The sequence below is a fragment of the Atractosteus spatula genome, chromosome 17 (assembly GCF_055471065.1).
Source record: "Atractosteus spatula isolate fAtrSpa1 chromosome 17, fAtrSpa1.hap1, whole genome shotgun sequence".
In the NCBI taxonomy this organism is placed as follows: Eukaryota; Metazoa; Chordata; class Actinopteri; order Semionotiformes; family Lepisosteidae; genus Atractosteus; species Atractosteus spatula.
The window spans coordinates 10,304,852-10,325,178 of NC_142722.1; the positions used below are offsets into that span (position 1 = coordinate 10,304,852).

General features: G+C 40.4%; 1 protein-coding gene and 1 long non-coding RNA gene across 2 annotated transcripts; one reads left to right on the forward strand and one right to left on the reverse strand.

The window, feature by feature from the left end:
- Positions 1-150: 150 nt before the first annotated feature.
- On the reverse strand, positions 151-19,060 carry LOC148819067 (glutathione hydrolase 1 proenzyme-like). The gene is made up of 13 exons (XM_088936005.1): positions 18,943-19,060; positions 16,592-16,762; positions 14,764-14,894; positions 14,581-14,670; positions 13,678-13,870; positions 12,553-12,713; positions 11,678-11,827; positions 8,804-8,940; positions 6,363-6,550; positions 6,124-6,251; positions 5,728-5,840; positions 4,852-4,965; positions 151-2,954 (listed from the first exon to the last, which is right to left on the reverse strand). The coding sequence occupies exons 2-13, from the start codon at positions 16,756-16,758 to the stop codon at positions 2,808-2,810; spliced, it is 1,719 nt and encodes a 572-aa protein (XP_088792131.1). The 5' UTR covers positions 16,759-16,762; positions 18,943-19,060; the 3' UTR covers positions 151-2,807.
- On the forward strand, positions 14,928-16,490 carry LOC148819068 (uncharacterized). The gene is made up of 3 exons (XR_016094354.1): positions 14,928-14,957; positions 15,457-15,721; positions 16,404-16,490. It is a non-coding gene; the product is annotated as an uncharacterized LOC148819068 (long non-coding RNA).
- Positions 19,061-20,327: the final 1,267 nt, after the last annotated feature.

Sequence of the window (20,327 nt, forward strand, 5' to 3'; positions counted from 1 at the left end):
AATAAACCCTTACTTGGTCCTTTGCAGCCTACGCATGCTGATGCAGCTACCTACTTGAACAATATCTAAATTGGATCTGTTGAAATACTCTTCTAAATATGGTCATACTGTATGTCTGGACAGAGCAGAGATAGACAGGCCACAGTCATGTCTGGAACATTTCAATTCAATTCAAGCTTTATTGTCCAATTTGGGTAAATTTGTTTTACAGCACACTCTCAACATAACAACACAATGACAGACAAACTACCAACCAATAGTACAGTGAGGTAGAGGGCATCACTATGACAATGAAAGAAAATTTTTTGAAATTTTGACAATGAAATAAAAGTTTATTTCTGTCTAATTACGAATGCATAGTGAAAGAAGCTTAATGATGTGAAGAGTTTGTCTTTTTGACTAAATCCCTCACATCCCTATATTCAAATTAATTCTCATAATCTTGACCACAGCAGTTAACAGGCAGGAAAAATACAAGAAGTTAAAATGGTTTGAAGTGGAGAGCAAGGGGCCAAAGAGACATACTGCTATGCCGTTAAAATGTTTTTATTTTTTATCCAGACGTGGAGGTAGTTGTCTGTGTGAAACCACTACCCCTCTGTGGAAAACAGTGTTGGTTTGTGTGAAACATTTCCCACTCGATGTGTATTTCTACAAACTCTGTTTGTTACCATTCCCAGAAGGATGCAGGTCTCAGCCTAGATAGGCTTTGAGTGCAGGAGGATGCTTCACACCATTAAAGGGTCCAAACAATGTTCCAGTTTTTACTTCAGAGCTGTGCCGTAAGAATACCTTCTTCTTAAGCTTGCAGAGGTTAAATCAAGGTTATTCCAAAGCACATACATTTTTAAACATGCACATTATTTATAGCCGAACTGTATAGTATGCTGAGCACCAAAATAAATATCCCCCTATGTATATATGTATTTTGCCGACATGTATGGATTCTGGATTATTGATTAATTGAGAATACCGGACAGACCATGATGCACTCGTGTGCGCTGGTGAGGTGATTGAACTTGTTGAGTGTTGAAGCCTGATGAGAATCAAGGAGGAGAAACAGAAAACAACTGACTTTCTGTGGCGGACTGGCCAGCTGTATAGCCAAGTCCTGTCTAGGGATGAACCAGGGAATTCCGATGTTTTATAAAACAGTCCAATCAATGGGCAATGCCAGTGTTCCCTTAAAGGAAGACATTGTATGTCCTCATATTATTTGAGAACGTGACAGTTGTGGTGTAGATGTGCTGTCCTCCTGGCAGCTTCCCAACAGGAGAGTGTAAACTCCTGGGAAATAACCTTCAGCAACTTACAAAGTTAAACTGTGGATTTACAAAATGGGTCAGAATTGTGAGTTTATTCAAGCCTTGGATGCCAATACATTCAAACTACTGTATATTTACCTTTAACAAAACAGCACTGTTCCCAACAGATCCCATTGATCCTGAGAATTGTTATAACTTACAAAAACGTAAGTATGAATTGATGAAGTATGTAAAAAATATATTAAATCTTTTTAATACTGTTAATGCATCTGTTAAATAGTTTGATGATAAAGACTAGGGTTTAAATATAAACAAAATACCTCCTCTATATGTGATTCAATAAACATGGTAGCAAAGGTATGGAAAGGGTTTAAATTCTCCCAATAGGAGCTGTTGGGAAGGGGAGAGAAATGCAACACAGGACCTTTATTTGGAAATTAAAACAATGCTAAAATCTCAAGGAAAGGCTAGGAATTGAGCCTGATTACAAATTTGAGGTATGAATTAACCATTCAGACAGTTCTGTAAAAAAATATGACACTGGAAAGCTCTGATTCAGAAGACATAAGAATTATGAAACATTATTGATCAAGTATGATTATGTGTATCATTAAATATACTGTACTGTATAAATGGCTGTTTTAAAAACCTTATTTACAGTTTTTATAAATGTCTATTTGTAAATAAAGAGAAAATAGCACACATGTAAAATACACTTTATACACAGAGCCCTGATTTTTGCACTACTTTAGAAACCTTTAAAACAAAAATGCAGCTGTATGGTTTAAATGCACACTGTACTATAAAAGATTAAAAGCCTGACTAAAAAATAGGACAGTACCTAGAAAACACTAGCGAGACATCATTGCTCAATATTAAGGTCTGTTTCCCTCATTTGAGGACGTTTGTCTGCTTCAAGATGTAGCAAATTTCAATGGTTGATACTTAAAAATTCATAAGGCATTCAGTTCTGAAACTGAACAAAACACTTGGTAAGCGCTAGAAAAGAACCAAGAGACCTGATCCAGGTAGATCTTATCAGCCTCTCAGGTACATGGATGGACAGGTCTGTTTTCTTCTCAGGAAGAAAAGGCTGGCTCAAGCAGCTCAGTAAGAGACTCAGCCTGTGGTCTATAACCCGTAACTTTTACTGTAACCTATAAAATTCTATTCTTAATCGCAGAGTGGCGTTTAGCTTTACTAGGAAGGTGGTATATTCTGAGGCAGCTGCTGATGAGGTACAGTAATGCCATGTTAGACGGCGAAGACATTACCGTGGCTACGTTTGGGCGTTCAGACATAGGGTCTAAGCGTAAATCATAATGCTACTTAGGAGTCATTGTCTTTAAAAACAAAAGCAAAAATAAATATTGAAGAATTCCCTTATACAGAAATATGTTGGACTGTTACAGATCAGAGTGTGGCAGCTTCTTAAGCGTTCTGCTTGCTCACGTTGGGAGCCGAGCTAAGACGTCCTACACAGAGGAAGACTAGAATCCAGTCAGTGCGGGAGCTTGGTATGACCATTGAGTTGTTATTTCTTCAGTACCCTGCAGGAGAGCCTCCTTTTCTGTAGTCTGATTCTGCATACAGCTTCTCTCCTTGGCGCACAATGGCCTGGACCACTGCCCCTCTGGACTTCTGCAGCTTCACCTCATGGTTCTTCTGCTCCAGTCCAGCCTGGATACTCTGGGCAAATGGAGGAATGAAAGCAATTTGATACTGTATGGTACTGATTTTTTTATATTCTGTTTTACACTTCACTGCTAGTCTTGAATGAAAAGCTTTCCTGGCAAGGGATAGAAGGTGTAAAAGAAACCTGAGAGTGTGTTCAGATAGCAGACTGTGTGAAAGCAAGGAGCAAGATGGTATTTTTTAAAGTGCTAATGAGTAAGAGCTGACATGTAGGTCCTATTGTGAGAATTAAGGCACGTTTTATGTATGTGCAGACATATATTTAGCTTTCTGTTTTCTATCATGAACAACTCAACATTTGAGTAAACATTATGAAAGCATCCCAGTTACTGTATATACAGTAGTTATTCTTACTATTTTTACTAGATTATCAGATAGATTTTCAAGTTTTTTTTAAAATGTCTTTGCATACGGAAGAATTTGCTTAAAACATTTTCACCAACTTTCAACACTGAGGTGACTTAGTACTGTTACTTTCAGTGCCTCACATTAACAAATGCTTACAGCAGTCTATAGGCTCTGTTCAATTATTTGATCTAAGAGTCTTAAAAACAGAGGTCAGACAAAAAAATGTTTAAAAATTTTAAAAAAGCATTCAGTTTATTCCATAGGAATAAACATGGATTGAAGTACTTTTTTTATTTGTATTATTTATTTGTTGTTTATCAAGTGTTTAGTTTAATAAAAAATAAGAGAATACAGAAACAAAAGAACTAGAGCATTTTAACTACTGTATTTACAACCTCGACAATAAATTTCTAAATTGTTTCGAATATGGCCCTAGATTTCTAGCAAATAGAAAATGTATCAACAATTCAAATTATTTATAAGCTTTTCCAAGCGCCGTTAATTGGTTTTATGTTCTTTATATTAATTTATACTATTTATGTGGTTGTGGAAGTTGTTCCAATAAATCTCATGGTTCTAACAGAGATGTTCTAATATTTAAGGGGACTTTTTGCTGTAACATCATCATCTCAAGAGCGCATGAGAGAATGTTGCCTGTCCAAGGTAATCCCATGGGCCAGCTGAAAGAAGGTGGGAGTTGAGCAGGCGTGGTGAAACACTGAGATGATTCAGTGCAGCGTGATTCAATTTCTGCGTGCAAAGGGCACAGCACCAGCTGAAATCCCTGGAGCCTATAGTATATCACGGCCCAGAAGCTGGTGCGCGTGGGGTGCACGTGGGCTTTGGCGCTGTGGATGGTCGAGACGAGCAGGCCCAAAAGCCTCCTACACAGATGAGAGGGCTTTCTGCATTGAAGGAGTGATCAGAGCGGGCAAAAGCACAAACCTGGCTGGGAATCTCAACCTGGGTATGATCCGTGAGCAGCTGAGGTACTGGAAAGCGTGCACACCTACTGGGTCACTACTGTAAAATGCCGAACAGCTCAGACAAGCAAACTCGCAACTTGGCCTCAGTGAGGCTCGCTCTCTCAGACGAATGTCTGAATTGTACATGTTACAGTGCAGAAGAGGTGCACTTCCAAGCCATGCAGCATCAAGTGCACAGCAACCTGAACTGCCTGACTTCCATCTCTTCAGTCCCTTGGGAAAGCGCCTGTCCTGCAGACAGTGTGCCTCCTATGGCAAAATGCAGCATGCAGTAAATTCCTGGCTGCAGGATCATCATACAGAAATTGTGCTTTGCTAGGTTCAATGCATTGGTGTTACCATGGGACGTATATCTTACTAGGCACATACTGTATAATAACATCTTTATACTGTATATGTGAGTAGAGCACTACTGCTGTACTTCTCAACAGCTGGTGAAATTGCTCCAGTAAAATGCCTGGTTTATAAATAGGTACAAAAGCAAGTCACTTTGGATAAAAGCATCAGTCAAATGAATAATGGAAGAAAAAAAGCTTTTTTTTCTCTTTGAGGATCACCTTTTCAAAGTCCTTCTCCACTTCTGTTACGTTAGGCCATAGCTGGTTGTGTGCCCTGGGCTCAGTGACTGCCTTCTTCACATCGTAGTTAAAAAACAAGGAGTTGAGGATCACCTGCACAAGAAATTAATTTCTCTCATTACTGCACGCCAAGAGTGAAATACACACAAAAACAGATTTCTGCTTTTATGCCCTAAAATACAAAGCAGCAGCTGTGCCGCTTACTTTACAGAAAGTTTCAATGATTAGGTTGCTTGTATCTGTGAAGGAAGCCTCATCATTCTTCATTTAATTGAGTGAAAAGTCTACAACTCCTATTGACATTTTTTCTTTAGTTCTGTGCAAGATGTACTGTAGACTCCACATTGCTTTATACAGTACATAACGCGCACAAAAATCTGGATTATGTGATTTCTTGGTTTTTAATTTTCATATACCGCATATTTTATTCTTTTACAGATAAAAGTATCAATTAAAAAGGAGGAGGTATAGGATAAAACTCACATCCAGGGTATATATTTCAAAATTACTATCTACTTGCAGGCTTCTCTACATTTAAACACAGGATCCTGCATGAGTTGAAACCGGTGTATATTCAATGCTTTTAGCCACTAAAGCTTCCTTTTAAAAAAATGTACTGTAGCTGGCAACGTGAGTGTAAAAGGTATTAAGATTGCCATCAATCCCCTTCCTAAATAAGTTAATGACACGGCTGGGGAGTGCTTGGTAAAAATTGGGGTCATTTCAGAAATATCTGTAATTAGGAAGAACCTCAGAACAAACAGACACTCCAAATCTTTTTTCCATGTTGCAGTATTCAGGGGCGGCGGCCTGCCTGTTTTTGTCTCACAACGCTTCAGGAGTAAACAAACTCACCAGTGCGGTTGCGGTGGTGATTTTTGTGCCCCCAGACGCACCCACCACCATTTTGACTTTGTTGTTTTGGTCAAACAGAATAGCGGGACACATGGACGACAAAGGCCGTTTACCTGTTGAAATATTTTTTTTATGAGACCCGAGCTTTTTGGGGGCAAATTTGCATATTAATTTCAAAAGGGAAGTCAACTTTTTAATCTGAAAGCCTGTTGCCTTCATTTTATTTGTTGGGAGTTAAATTTCTAAGCTTTTAGAAATTTTGTCTTTTGAAAAAAACACGGCTAAAAAAACACCTCAGCTGAAATAGAAAACCACATCTATTTAATTTATTATTACAATAGGTATCACATGGTGTTAATACAATACAATTATATCAATAGTAAGGTGCTCACTTACCTGGTCGAATGAAGTTATTTGGTGAAGGAGGAACCCCAAAGCCATTAATTATAAATGGAGAGCTGAAGTCATCCATCTCATTATTGAAGATTATGCCAGTGGACAGAGAACGAACCTTCGACCCAAAGCTATTGGAACCAAATGTAAGAAAAGCAAATTAGAAGGCTCCGTGCTACTTGTCTGTCTGTCATTGTCCAATGCCACATGAGTTGTAGAGAAAAGGAGACCTGGATCCTCACTATTGGTTAATGGTGCTGGTTGCAGACACTGCACTTCCATCTTCGGCAATAACGGAGAGATGGGCCGTGCCGTGGTCATCGGGATTGTAATATTCCGGTTCGTAATAGGGGACAGGGTGAGTGGTGTTGTCTGTGATCTTTTCCCTGATTGCTTGGGCAGTGTAATCAGAGGTCATGTTCTGGATGAGCTGCCGATAAAGAAAAGAGAGACTGGTTACAGTTAAAAGCAATCTTCAGAAGATGGAGTTTTACATGAAATGTCTCTCTCTGACAAGCAGGGAGAAGACAATCAAGCGACAACATTATCCTTATCTGCTCTAGTGAACTATCTGATTCTGCATGGGACTGTGGATATCTTGAGGCCATCAATGTCTAAGGGGGTCTATAAGCCTAATGGATGTTTACTAGGTACAGCTCCACAGTACCTGTCAAGTTTCCTCCTTTGTCATCATGCTCAAACCCTTTGTTTTTCCAATTCTTTTAGCACTGGGCTACAATCTCAAATGATTCCTGGTCCTTTAGGAATCGCCAGAGAAGCTAACAACACACAGTGCTCTCCAAAGTTATCCATATCCCCGATAAAAGGGGAATAATAAACATCAGATTTACAGATAGCGGGACGACAAAAGATTTACAGATTAGGTAATGTTTCTTGCTTAAAACTAAATGTATAATCATAATCTTAATAGTTGTATTTGTTATAATTAAGTTAAGAAAACATGAGGGTCACATTTAATTCGCTCCCCCTGTAGTATTTTGTAAATCTTCCTCTGGCAGGGATCACACGCCTCCTATAGTGCACTGTGAGGTTCCTCTACTTCAGAGGGAAATGTTGTTAACCATCCTCCATGTAAAATTGCTTCAACGCCTCAGTCTGTTTAGTTTTCGTGGGGTGAACAGCTATCTTGAGTTAAATCACAAATACGCAATTTGATTCAGGTCTGGAGATTGAGACGGCCAGGGGAGAACATCTTTTGTGTGTGCTCTTAACCAGTTCCATGTTGATTTTGGTGATGTGCTGGAATGGCAATTTTCATCCAGCGTCTTGGAACGAAGAGCTCCTGTAGGTATGATGCTAAAATGTCTTGGAATATTGGAGTTCGTCATCCCCCATGTTAACAATGGCTTCTGGGCCACAAATGCAAAACAACCGCAAATCACAGACTCCCCACCATATTGTACAGTGGGCAAGAGTGTTTTCTCATTTCTTACAGTATAAAATTAGAATTAAGTGAAACATCCAATCCATAACTCATTCTGTTATATGATGTTTCCGTGTCTATTGCATCGGGGGATATGAATAAATTTGGTTGGCACTATATTTTGCTTTAAAATGTTTTTTTCTCTCATTGTCCATTTGGTACTGTATATCAGTTGCACACTGTTGCAGATCAAATTAATCTTAATGGCAGTCCTTTGTACTAGCTATATAGCACTCGTACTTTCATTTCTTAGTTAAAGGCTAGGCCTTTAATGGCTTATAATTCTTATCTTTAAATTATCTCTAAACAGGCACTATTTTAGTCAGGGATGTTGCAGTAAGGTGGATGTTTTTTGTTTAAAGCAGTGCGTAATGTGTTATGTGTAATGTTCTCTAGCAATCCCTAAAAAGACAGTACAGAGAAGCATGTCAAAGGTGATAAAACCAATGTTTTTTGTAGAACAAGTTAGGACAAGATGTACAACATCACCTTCACAGACCTCTCCCTGCCTCTCAGATTACATAATGCTGAGATGGTGTCATAAGAAGCAAAAATATGCAGTAACACTAACAATATTTGTAGAGGTTTTTAAGGCTTTTAAAAAAATACAGAAGACAAGTGATGGTAGCCCAACCGCGGCAAAAACAACAGTGATGCTGGGTTTGCAGGTTATCATAAAAACAACATGCACACCATTACAAGCAAGAGGCCGGCGAGCCCATCTGCCCTGTTTTGTAGTTAGTAACTAACTGATCCAATGATGTCATCCAACTACTTTTTGAAGCAACCCAGGATATTGGCTTCAACAACAAGGCTAAGTAGCTTGTTCCAGGCTCCAGCAACCCTTTGAATAAAAAGGTGCCCATTATTTTTAGTTTTAAATGCACTTGAATACATGTATTTTCCACTTATGTATTTTGCTTTAAGTGTTACTGTCAATTCTGAAGAAGTCCACTGTATGGACTTTGTCAATATCTTTGAAAACGGTAAATACTTACAGTAGTCCCCTCATTAAAAAACCATTCAGTCCTTTCAGCCTGTCACTGTGGAGATTCCCTAAAGTCTAGTTACTCTTCCTTGGACTGATCCTAGAGCAGCAATATCTTCTCTATAACATGGCAACCACAGTTGTACGCAATATTCTAAACAAGGCCATAACTAGTGCATTATGTCATTGTAATATAATATCTCTTGATTTCAATTTAACTTTAAATTTTAGGAAGAGGGCTGTGTTCTTACGTCGGAAATATTGAGGTAGCGGGGATCTCCCAGTCGGCTCCTCTTGGCGTAGGCAAACCGGAAGGCTTCTAAAATGCGATGATATGTGAGAGTTTTCGTCTCTGAGGTAGAAACACTTGTACTGGTGAAGTTGTACCCTGCAAACACACAGTTACATGTTTAATTAACGTATATATATTTCCATTGGGAACTTTAAGACAGCTGAATTGTTTTTTAAACATTGGACAAAATGTTAGATGCTACTCAGAGTAGTGTTGTAGAGAACAGCCACCTCTGTAGTACTAGATTCTATCTATTTGCCCTAACATATATTACCTCTTGTAGTTACAACTACTTTTTTCTTCCCAAACAAATATCTTCAAGTTCTGGTAAAAGAAATTTAACCTAACAGCAGCTTTGGATATTTAGAACTATCTCAAATCATTTAATTGCATTACCTTAGCACTTTTCAAACCAAAAGACCCTAAAGAGTTTACTCGTAGGAGCCAACCCACTTCAATCACCTGTGTGATGTTGCGGCAGCTGGTATTAGCCAGGAGATGAGGTTAAAAAAGGTGAGCCAGAGTGAAAATTTGCCAGCACACCAGGGTTAATACAGCTCCTTCTTATGAAAAGTGAAACAGGATATTTAATAACAAAGCAGGACCTCAGTTTTTAATGTCTCATTTGAAGAATACAATCATATACAATCGTGGTCACCAACTCGGTCTTTGGTTTAGAAATTATAGTCCAGAGTGAAAAGCACCACTGCCTGATCCACTAACACTACTAACAGAGGCAACACGATCGTCTGCAGCTCATCCCTTCCGGTTGTCAGGGATAGTTCTTTCCGGACCCTATGCAGATGACACAATCCAGGGTAGAGTGAGGAAACACTGGGAAAAAGGCATGCAGGATACGGGAATGAAAAGGGGGGGGGGCGTGTCCATGGAGTGCTGGTGGTCGGGGGAGGTGTGGTCAAGGCAAACAATCCAGGGATGAGTCAAAAGGGAAATCCAAAACAGGGCAAAAGTCCAAGGCCAGGCGATCCATCCGAGACAGACAATTAAAAAGCCAGAACCGGGTCGGGACCGGCAGGGGAAATGGGAACAGGAACAGAAACTAAAAGCTTAACGGGGCCAGGCACATCCAGGTCCCGGGCTCGCATGATGCGGGAACCAAAGCAGAGCCCGGAATAGCGTCAGCGTCTGGCTTTTAAGGGGGAACTGAAAAGGAGCTGGAACAAGTAACAGGTGCGGGAGATGAAACAAACAAGGGAGGGCTGGAGAGCGCTTAAGAGGAGGGGTTGCGATCGTGACACCGGTACAGTGCTGATCAGGTCCAGGCTTGCTCACATTCAGAGATCTGGTAAAACTGGATTTAGCCTAGATTAAATCTTAAACTAAATAAACTGGGTTTCCTTCACAAAATACATCACTCATACATCAGATTTTCCAGCTGATTCTCATTTTGTGGCGCTGATATTAAGTACTGCACAGTTTCACTGCAGCAAGACACTGTCATTTTTTTTGCTCTGTGTTTTAATATTTGCTCGGTGTTTTAATATTAGAAATGTGCAAAAAAAAACATTTATGTGCCCAGCTCTTTCCTATTAGTACATCTTAATATGCAGCACTCAGAAGTGGATTAGAAAAGATGTTCCAGTGATTAATTTCTTAGACTTCGGTTCTGACTGAAACTCATGATGTCAGTCCCTGGATGTGAAGCCATGACAGGAGGTGGGGGGACTTATTGCCAATTAGTGCAAAAATCAAACCGTTCGAGCTGCAAAAGCTTCATTAGTGATGTCTTTTACAGCCGGTCTCTTCGTAAACAGCAAATTAGGAGGATTAAGCTTTTGTGTCTGAGATGTGAGGAAGGGCTGAGTGGGAGGCAGCCAAGGGAGGTCAATTAATCATTTCCAAAGGGATTCGTTTAATCCTCAGCGCCAGACACCTTGCTTCAGGGAAGACGAATGAAAGAGTTAAGCTTCAGATGCCCCACAGCTGGCATTCCCTGCTAAATAACAGGCTGCTGTGACATATGTACAGTATTGCCGGAGAAAATCAAGAACGCTTGGGAAAATACCTCATTTCCAGATCATGACTGCTCGTCCAACTAAAAGCACACGCAAACATTGGATTTCTGATAATGAATTCAATTGGTGTTACAATGTGGAGATCAACAATTTAGCCGCAGCTAGGCCATGAATCCCATCATACTAGTATGGAAACTAGTATGAAGCATGATTTTCCCAACAAACTATCAAAGTCAATGACACCAGATCCATTTTTGATCATGCTGACAGTGCTGACTGGAAGATCTGGAAACGATTTACAACAATTAGGTTTGGACTGGATTCCGACCGCTTGCAATTGAAGTAGACCAGGATTGAATTAAAAGAATGGAGTCCTTTTTGTTCTTGCACCTTAATGAGTGAAATACATTAAGGGCAGTGACAGTCACAGTTAGGTCACAGTTTCACTACAGTACGACACTGTCGTTTTTTTGTGTCATGATGCAAAAGACCTGTTTGGTGGCCACTGAATGAATTGATCAGTACAACAGGATCCAACTCAATAACAGACCAACAGACCAAAAAAAATTCTAGTAAAGGTACCAGGGCAGACACTTTTTTCAGAGTCATCTCAGCTAATTTTTTTTTTCAAAATGCAAAATATAAATTGAGGTTTATATGGGCATCCCATTGGAAATAACGGTTTTCAATTGTTGTGATCAAACAGCAGCCCAGGGAAGGAGAAGAAAGCTCTTGTATCCCAGAAAGAAGAGTGAAATGAAAGGCTGTAAAGGCTCTAAGTGACAAAGGAGTATGTTTTAAAGAAAGCTGGTTAGATACAGACAGCTCCACCTTGTCACATGGAGGTTCGTATGTACCTTGAAGTATGTTTAGTATGAGCCCTAGAACCGGGCCACTGGAGGGAGCGTTCGGGACATACATGGTGTATTCTCCCACTTTGATCTTCAGCGGTTCGAGGTTCAACTCAGGCTTGTAATTCCGGAGATCCTCCAGAGTAATGATTCCCCCTGTAACACAGCCAGGAAATCCAAGGAGCTGAATAGGATTTATGTCTGGCAGTAAGATTCCAGCTGCATGTCAGTCTCCCTAAGACCGCCCTGGTCCAAGCAGCCAGTTCTGCAATTTGCACTCGTAATAGTAGCTTATAAAATGACCAGTTAAACAGTTGTACATTTTGATTTTGTGTGCTCTGTGCTCGTTTGTGTGTGTTTCTGCTTGTTTTGATAGGCTGATCTGAATTGTTCCCTCCTGGGGTGGAGGGACTCATCCCACAGGGCTTTCAAGAGACAGAACAAAATACGCGAATGACCTCCTCTTATTTGTGACCTTTCTCATGTCCTGACGAACTAAAAGGGGACAGACGTTTTAACTAAGCTGTATCTTTTTTTGGGGGCCCAAAGCCATGTGTTCCAAATGATTTTATCACAACATGTTAATTTTAGGTCTTTTTTCATTTCTGGTTCACAAACGTGCCTAGATTTGTTCATGCACACATAAAAATGTGAATGACCACCCCATTTTTATTACTGAAGGTATTAAACATTCTCTAGTTGTGAGAGATTTCTTTGTATGTGTTGAAAAAAACATTAAGACTAGTTTTTAAAACTGAGATAAAGAAACCATAAAATCCCGTTTATTTCCCATCATCTGCCATCAGAGCAGTTTCTTACTGTGTGGGATCCTCACCACCATTTCAGTTTTCTTCCAGAAAATGAGGAGATATTTACTGTACCCGCTGAATGGATGTCCTTTACAATGTCCTTTGCCAGGGATCCATTGTAAAAAACATCAGGTCCTTCATCAGCTATTTTCTGGTAGGTGTCAGCTAATCTGGGAAATTTAATGGTGTCATTTTCCTTCAGGATGCTTTTCTCCGAGTTGCAAAATACCTCGCTGCAGGGGAAAAAAAGGAAAATAATAAAAGTCATCTTCGCAACATGCAAGACTTCCTTCTATTCTGGGAACTGCAAAGCCACTCTCCTCTCCATTTAAATAAGCACTGTACATAAAGCCATAATGCCATGTGAAAGGGAGATGCATAACGAAATCACTGCAATTCAGAAGGCTTCAAGGTCACGAGAAATTTTCAAAAGGGCAGTAAGAGGTCATCAGATTTCCCAAGGTACCTGTTACATGAAGAGGAATAAAGACGCAAATGTGCTTCCAATTCTGGCCTCAAATTCAAAAACACCAGAACATGTGGTGAAACCTGGAAATGCTGAGATAATTGCATAGTCTGTCCAGTAGACTTCTTAGGTTGAGATTAAAGAAAGTTACAAGAAGCATTAAAATTTAAACTTGAACAGAGGGTGGCACAGGGTTGCAGCATTGAACTTTGCTGCCTCGCAGTGCTGGGGCCCTGGGTTCAATTCCTGGGGTGTTATCTCTGTGGAGCTTGTATGTTCTCCCTGTGTTAGTGTGGGTTTCCTCCAGGTGCTCCTGTTTCCTCCCACAGTCCTAAGACGCACTGGTAGGTTAATTGGCTTCTGGGACAATTGGCCCTGATGTGAATGTGTGTGTGTTTCAGTCTGCGTCTGTGTGTGCCCTGTGATGGACTGTCTTCTTGTCCAGTGTGTATCCTGTCTTGCACCCATTCCTTGCCAGGATAGGCTCTGGCTCCCCTGCCTCCCTGTATTGGATAAAATGATTAGAAAATGGACGGATGGAACATGAATAGAATGATTTTTTCCTGCTGGTGGAAACGAGAGGAAACATTGAGATCAAACACTGGCCTGGCTGAAAGCGCAGGTGAATTCTGTTCCATTTCAGAGAGTCCTGTTGCTCTCCTTCTCCGTACGGCGCTGGTGACCAGAGAAAGCCCATGAGCGGAGCACGAGAGGACGCGGCGTTCACCCACCACAGCGCCGGGTCTCCTTCGATCGTCTGCCTGTTCTCGTTGATGGCGGCAGCCAGAGCTCTGCCCACCAGGAACCCGCTGCGTGCCAGGGCAATGCTGGGCTCGAACAGCTCTTTCCATTTCAACCTGCCGTGGCGCTTGTGTGCCAGCTCATACCCCCGGATTTCACCCGGAATAGCTATAGACAGCCCACCTGCCGGAGCAAAGTGGTCAAGAAAATGGTGATTAATAATAATAATGGAGATCCACACCACCACCACCTGGATGATGTGATGGCAGGCAAAGTGCTCCAGTACACTCTCCACACACCAGCTCTCAGTAGGGAGGAGAGCAGAGGGATGAAGCCATTTCATAGACGAGGAGTTCATAGATGGTTGGTAAAGGCCAGGGGGAAATTTGGCCTGTGCTCTGGGGTAACACCCCTACTCTTTTCGAGAAATGCCCTGGGATTTGTAATGACATCGGAGAATCAGGACCTCAGTTTTACATCTTATCCGAAGCACGGCACTTCTTTTATAGTATAGCGTCGCCATTTCTTTACACTTTTGGGAGGTTATTTCCAAGTAAACTACAGGCAGGCATTAGGTGCATCGTGTCTCTTCAGGACCATTTAACAGCTTTAGACTTGCCTGTATACATTGAGAGGGTGAGTGGTCTGAGACGCAGATGAACTTGGCTGAAGGAGTTCAATTCAAAATACTTTATCCATTCCTAGGGGGGCAATTTAATTTAATGACAGTCTGGCCATGGGGTTCATCAGTTAGGGACAGGGGATGCCAGCAGTGTGAACCTGCGAAATGTGAGTAAGGAGAGTTCTTAATCTTCAGTTCTGAGCTCCAGTGAATGTACAAGCACTTGCCAGGTACCCAGATGTTAGTGTCTATGAAAAAGAGGATACATTACCTTTCTGGGACAGTTGTGTGTTATTGCCAAACATGTTTTCTGTTGCATTCCTTGGTGCGGTCTCCCTGGCATCGATAACCTCTACTTGTCCTGAAAAAGTAAAGGATTCTCATCAAGGATCTGCACTGTACGGAATTAATACAGACTTTTCCTGATCCCTCTCTCTTGAACTGCAGACTCTACCTGTGGAGGCATCATATATAGTGAGGAAGAGCCCTCCTCCTATGCCCATGCTGTGAGCGTTCATGAGTCCCACGCACAGTAAAGCTGCAATCGAGGCATCCACTGCTGAGCCTTTCCTCTTCAGGATGTCTCTGAAACAGACATGGGAAAAGTAATACATGACAGGGGTCCCTTTGGAAAGTCGACCTTATTTGGTGGGGAGTAGCTGATTGACCCGAGAATGTTGTTTTTTTGCAAGTAGCAAGTGTAGCAGCGTGAGTGGGTAGTGCGGTCAGATTCAACACAACACAACCCTGTGTAAAGATGTAAAAGCAGGACATTTTCTGTTCTTAGTCTTAGTTTTCTTGTGTTCTCTGGATTGTGTTTCACTTTTTATTTTGAAGAAATCAACAGGGTTGTGCTTTTACAAATTCTGAAAGACTGAATCAAGTCCCATCATGTTGTTCTGCATTCAATCCTTAAAATATTCAGTTCTTTTGAACTGTCTGACTGTAGCATTGCTCTAAATCTGGGAATACTAGTCTAGTCAGTCTACTGAGGACCAGAGCAGCCAAAGTGGCACACTGGATTCTCAACAATACGTTACACAAAAGATCATAAATGTGTTAACCTAGAATCACTTCGCTATAACCAATTTACAGGAGTTATCCATAACTACATCCTTCTATTTTCTAACTGCTCTATCCAATACAGCGTCCTGGGGCAGCCAGAGCCTATGCCAGCAAGCAATGGGCTCAAAGGAGGATACACCCTGGATGGGCAAGTGGATCACAGGGCAGATGCAGACACAAACACTCAGCTCAAGGCCACTTGTCCCAAAAGCCAATCTACCTTCCAGTATGTGTATATGGGACCAAACATGAGCACCCAGAGAAAATTCACAAGAATATGGGGAGAACATTCAAATTCCGCACAGATAGCACACTGGGAATTAATCCCAGGGCCCCAGTGCTGCAAGGTACAGGTAGCATTGCTAAACACTGTGTTACTGCTCTGCCCTCCATAATTACACTGAAGAACAATCTAGATTATCTTTAAGATGGCATCTGAACCATTGACTCCACTTCTTACAGTAGCCTATGCTTACTGCCCCAATTATTTTCTTTGCACATCCTATTCTCAAGATGTTTGTATTCGATTTTAGCAGCGCATACCAAAGAAGTTCCAATTACTCTTTTGACAAAGGCTAGAGTGAAAAAATTAATGTGCAATCTTTTTCCAACGTTGGCAAGGCAGACCTTAATTTGGGTTTTGGGAAACCCTCAGGATTCTTTAGAAAATCTGCATCATTTTTTTTTTTCCTGTACAGGAAATTACATTCAGAGAGTGAGTCACAGAAATAATTAAATTCATCTGACTGTACTGTGGATTTTTAAATATGTTTTTAGCCGGTGGCACAGTTACAGATACATTTTTAATCTGGAAAAAAAGAATATTCACCCGTGAGACTAAAGGCTCTGCCCGTTATATTAAAAGTTATTAGACATATTAAAATCAAACTAAATCATCTTTAATGAAGAATGCATCCATTGTTCTTTTCTTATTTTATACTGGCCTTCCCCAACACTGGTCCTAGAAAGTGGCATGGTAACCAGGTAACTCAATTAATTATGCACTTAACGGTTCTTTTTTGTTCCCAGGCATCTACAGTGTCCCACTATACCTGCTTGGTTGTGGCCCTTCCAAGCATCAATTAGACCAGAACAGCTTTTACAGAGAAGGATAATTAATGGATGTGGTTGTTGAAAAAGGGTTCCGATAACAGGTAATGCAGCCGGTTCTACAGTGCCCTGGGGCATCAGTGGCACACAGAACACAAGAAACTCACCGCCCGATCTCGGAGCATTTGCCTGCATCTGCGGCCACAGCAGCATGGGTGTAGTAGCCTTCTTTGGGTGGGGCTCTTGAGTCCAGCCCATAAAAGATGCCCAGGAAGATACAGAGCACAGCCAGCAACAGCACCACCACACCGACAATGACAGACTTTCTGTTCATTTTTCTGCAGACGTAAGTTGACAGACATGTTTGTGTGAGGTAGAACTGTGAGGAAAGAAGGAACATTATCAACCCCACCACCACCTGCCCTCCCCTGGAACAACAGACATACTGTACGACATGCACTAACACTAAGAACACTAATAGAGAGCAGTCCTTGTTTCACTATGAAACGAGCATAGCTGTGGAGTTTCAACAATAACTTTGTTGTGATAGACTTGACATTTTATTTCTATAATCATCTATTGAATCCCTTTAAGCTGTTCCTTAAGAAGCAGTATCCAGTCTCAGGTGAGTTGTGCAGACTTACCTGGGAAACAGATTCCTCAGTCAGAGTTTGTTCACTGATTAGTAAGTGTTGAATGACCTGGTTCTGCCACTTATACCTTCCATTTGAGGAAACATTGTGCCTTAGTGCGTCACGTTGACCACAAAGCAATAATTTGCATGTCCAGATTTTGAAAAGACAGATAGCTTAGGCTCCTGTGGAGCTGCTGTAATTCTGGCTTCAGTTTTTCATTTTTCCTGTGTATCTTGTATCCAGGGAACAGACTAGACTAAAGTTTTGTAACTCATGAATATGCCAAAAGTCTTCAATTCCCATCTAAATATCTTACAGAAGATTCATTCTTAAAGAAGATTCAATGTGCAACCTTGAACCTAAGCTGAACATTATCTCTGTATGTCGTGCGATATGACGATGCATTGCATGATCCCCAAAAAAATCCAGCCAAAAAAATGAAGTCATTCTGACCTGATTGTGAGTTTGGTACAGTAGCAAACGTTGCTGAGGACCAAGGGTAGGTGCAACACATCCACAGAGTTCAGGACGATGAAGGGTGCCAAGGTAATTACACGCTTTCCATTGATCTCTCTCCACTCAACTGTTCAGTCAAGTAAAGTTTGTTCACCACGAAAAAGAGGCTGCCGGCTTCTGCCCAGACGTGTCTGAAGCTAGTGATGTCATAACTGCTGTCAACACTGACACTGTCTGGCCCTCATTCCCAACCCAGCTTACCAGCGGCAATTACCATTCTTAACAGGAGTGAAAAGGCGGCGTGTCTGTGCTTGTGATTTCATACAGTAACATTGAGAGCTTACGGGCAAATCATTGATTGTCACAAGTAAGCACGGGAAAGATATGCCAAATATTGCAAACTCTTAATTATGACAGCTAAAATCATTACCCAACCATTTCCTTTAAGCTAAATCTTTGTCTGTTATTCAGTTGGGTGGAAACATCTGCATCATTTGTCCCTTTGGCGCATTTTTGCAGCTGTCTTGACTATAACTTAATAATGGCACTTTTTTGGAAAAAAGTATTTTTCCAAAACACAATTTCTCTGATTTGAAACTTTCCCAAAAACAAATTCAATGGAATTCCTCTAGCCTTGTCATTCTGTATACCAAGGTCAATTCTTTAAGAAAAAAATGTATTTTGCACTTTTTAATATACAGTATAGCGTGTGAGCTCTCGTGCCAAAGGTGAAATGTTAATGTTGTGTGTCTAATGTGTACTTTGTGTTTAAATCTAGAACATAAAGCATTGTTTAACAGTCATGCCTTCTTACCCTTAATATCAATCATATAAAAGAATCAATAATCTGCAATCACTATTCCTCTTTATTAAAGATGTTTAAAGTAGGCAGACATCAAGAAATTATTTTTAACTAGCATTTTCCAGAATCAGTTTGGTTGGAGGTGACATCATAGTTCAAGTATCATTCCATCACAATTCACTGTTGCCAACACTTCTTACACAAAAGAACTCTTTGAGTAATGGTGAATTGGCTCATTAACAATGCCTGTACTGCCTTCGAGCAGGCAGTAAAATCAGCTACAATAAAAGCAAGTGCTAAAGTACTGAGTCCTTTAAATGACAAAACTGTCAAATACAGTCATATTTCTGTATGTCTTACTGATTACTACCGTCCTTGTTAAAACTCAACCAACACTTTTCCAGCTGACAATAAATCCTGTGCTAGCTCAATAACTTTTACATTATGCAGAAATACAAGATAAAACAACTCTGACTTCAGATGATTTGAGTAGCTTCCGTTTTATAACTGACATCATAATAGAGTGTGGCTTTTACAGGCTTGACAAGTTAAGATGAAGTACACTGACTTCAGACAGTAATTTAATTTCAATACAAACTGTATATATATCTATTCTGTTCCATACCTTATTATGGTAGAATCCTTTTGTTAAGCGACGGTTCTGTTACTGATCAGTGTCTCACCTCTTTCTCACACTTCCTTAGACTGTACGGAGGGTTGGGCTTCAAAGTGTATCTGCTACAATTCCATTAAACTTTAACCTTGATCGATATAAAAATAACCTTTGGCTAATACCTGGAACCTGAAGTGTTACAGAGGCAAAAAAAAGTGACACTGTAGCTTGGTTGCAAACACCAGAAGAAAATTCGAAGTAAATGTAATTCACTTTTTTGTGTGAAAATCGAATAACCTAAAAAATGAAGGTTTACCCTCACTCTCCTTTTCCCTCATTCTAAATTATTACTTTTCAGATCACTTCACAGCTTCTTATTTTCAGAAAAAGTACCAATAACGCTTTGGAATAATACACTAATGCAACTGTAACTATTTGCCATTTTCAATACCATTTTAAATGTGCTCTTTAGACCTCTCACTTACTGTAAACAGATAATGCTGATAACATATATATTGTAAACCTGGGATTATGTTTTATTGCACAGCCTAAGGAAATAGATCTTTGCCAATATCCAGCGAATTGTTGAAAAAGAGAAGATTTGTTGGCTGTTTATATATACAGTACTTAGCAATATATTTGCAATTGATTGTGTCCAAATTTGTAATCAATGTATACTGTGTGCAAATATGATTATATACAATAAGATGTGGTATTGGTCCTTCATTTTTAAACGTAGACAAAAGTCATGGAAATGCAGTTTTCTTAATTGAGGGCAAGATCCTGTTAGCTTAGATCACGGCCTCTTAGGATGTCTCTCTGTCCTTTCCTTGTAGACTAAAGGTCTTGCTCATTGGTTGAGCGTTTGGGTCAACATGTGCAACAATTAACTGAGAGCACTTTGCTCCTGGCCCTCTCTTCACTGACTGAAGGTAATTAACCTTCTCAAATACACTGAACTCTTCATTCTTTGAAAGTTAAATAATAACTGGATTACTGTAGGTTACAAAGGAACACGTAAGAGGTTTATTCCATGCTGAAAAAAAGAAGAAAGAAAACACGTTTCAGGTGTCCTTTGCAGCCTACGCATGCTGACGCAGCTACCCACCTGAATTACTGTAGGTTAGTGGGGAATAACTACCTTGCCAATTCCATACTTAAAATCAGGAAGCGGAAGATTCCAGCAAACTCTTCGGATTCTCACCTGCTATAAACCAGAGTTAAAATACTGCACTTACGTCAGCATGACGAAGTAGAAAGTGAAGGGACATAATATAATTGTGACCTTTCACGTAAACTACCTGAAATGTTTTCCCCCTTAGTTTAAGATTATTCCTTTTCTCTTTGAAGTCGATACCATAGGTAAGAAAAAAAGTCTTAGGACTAAAGGCATTTCA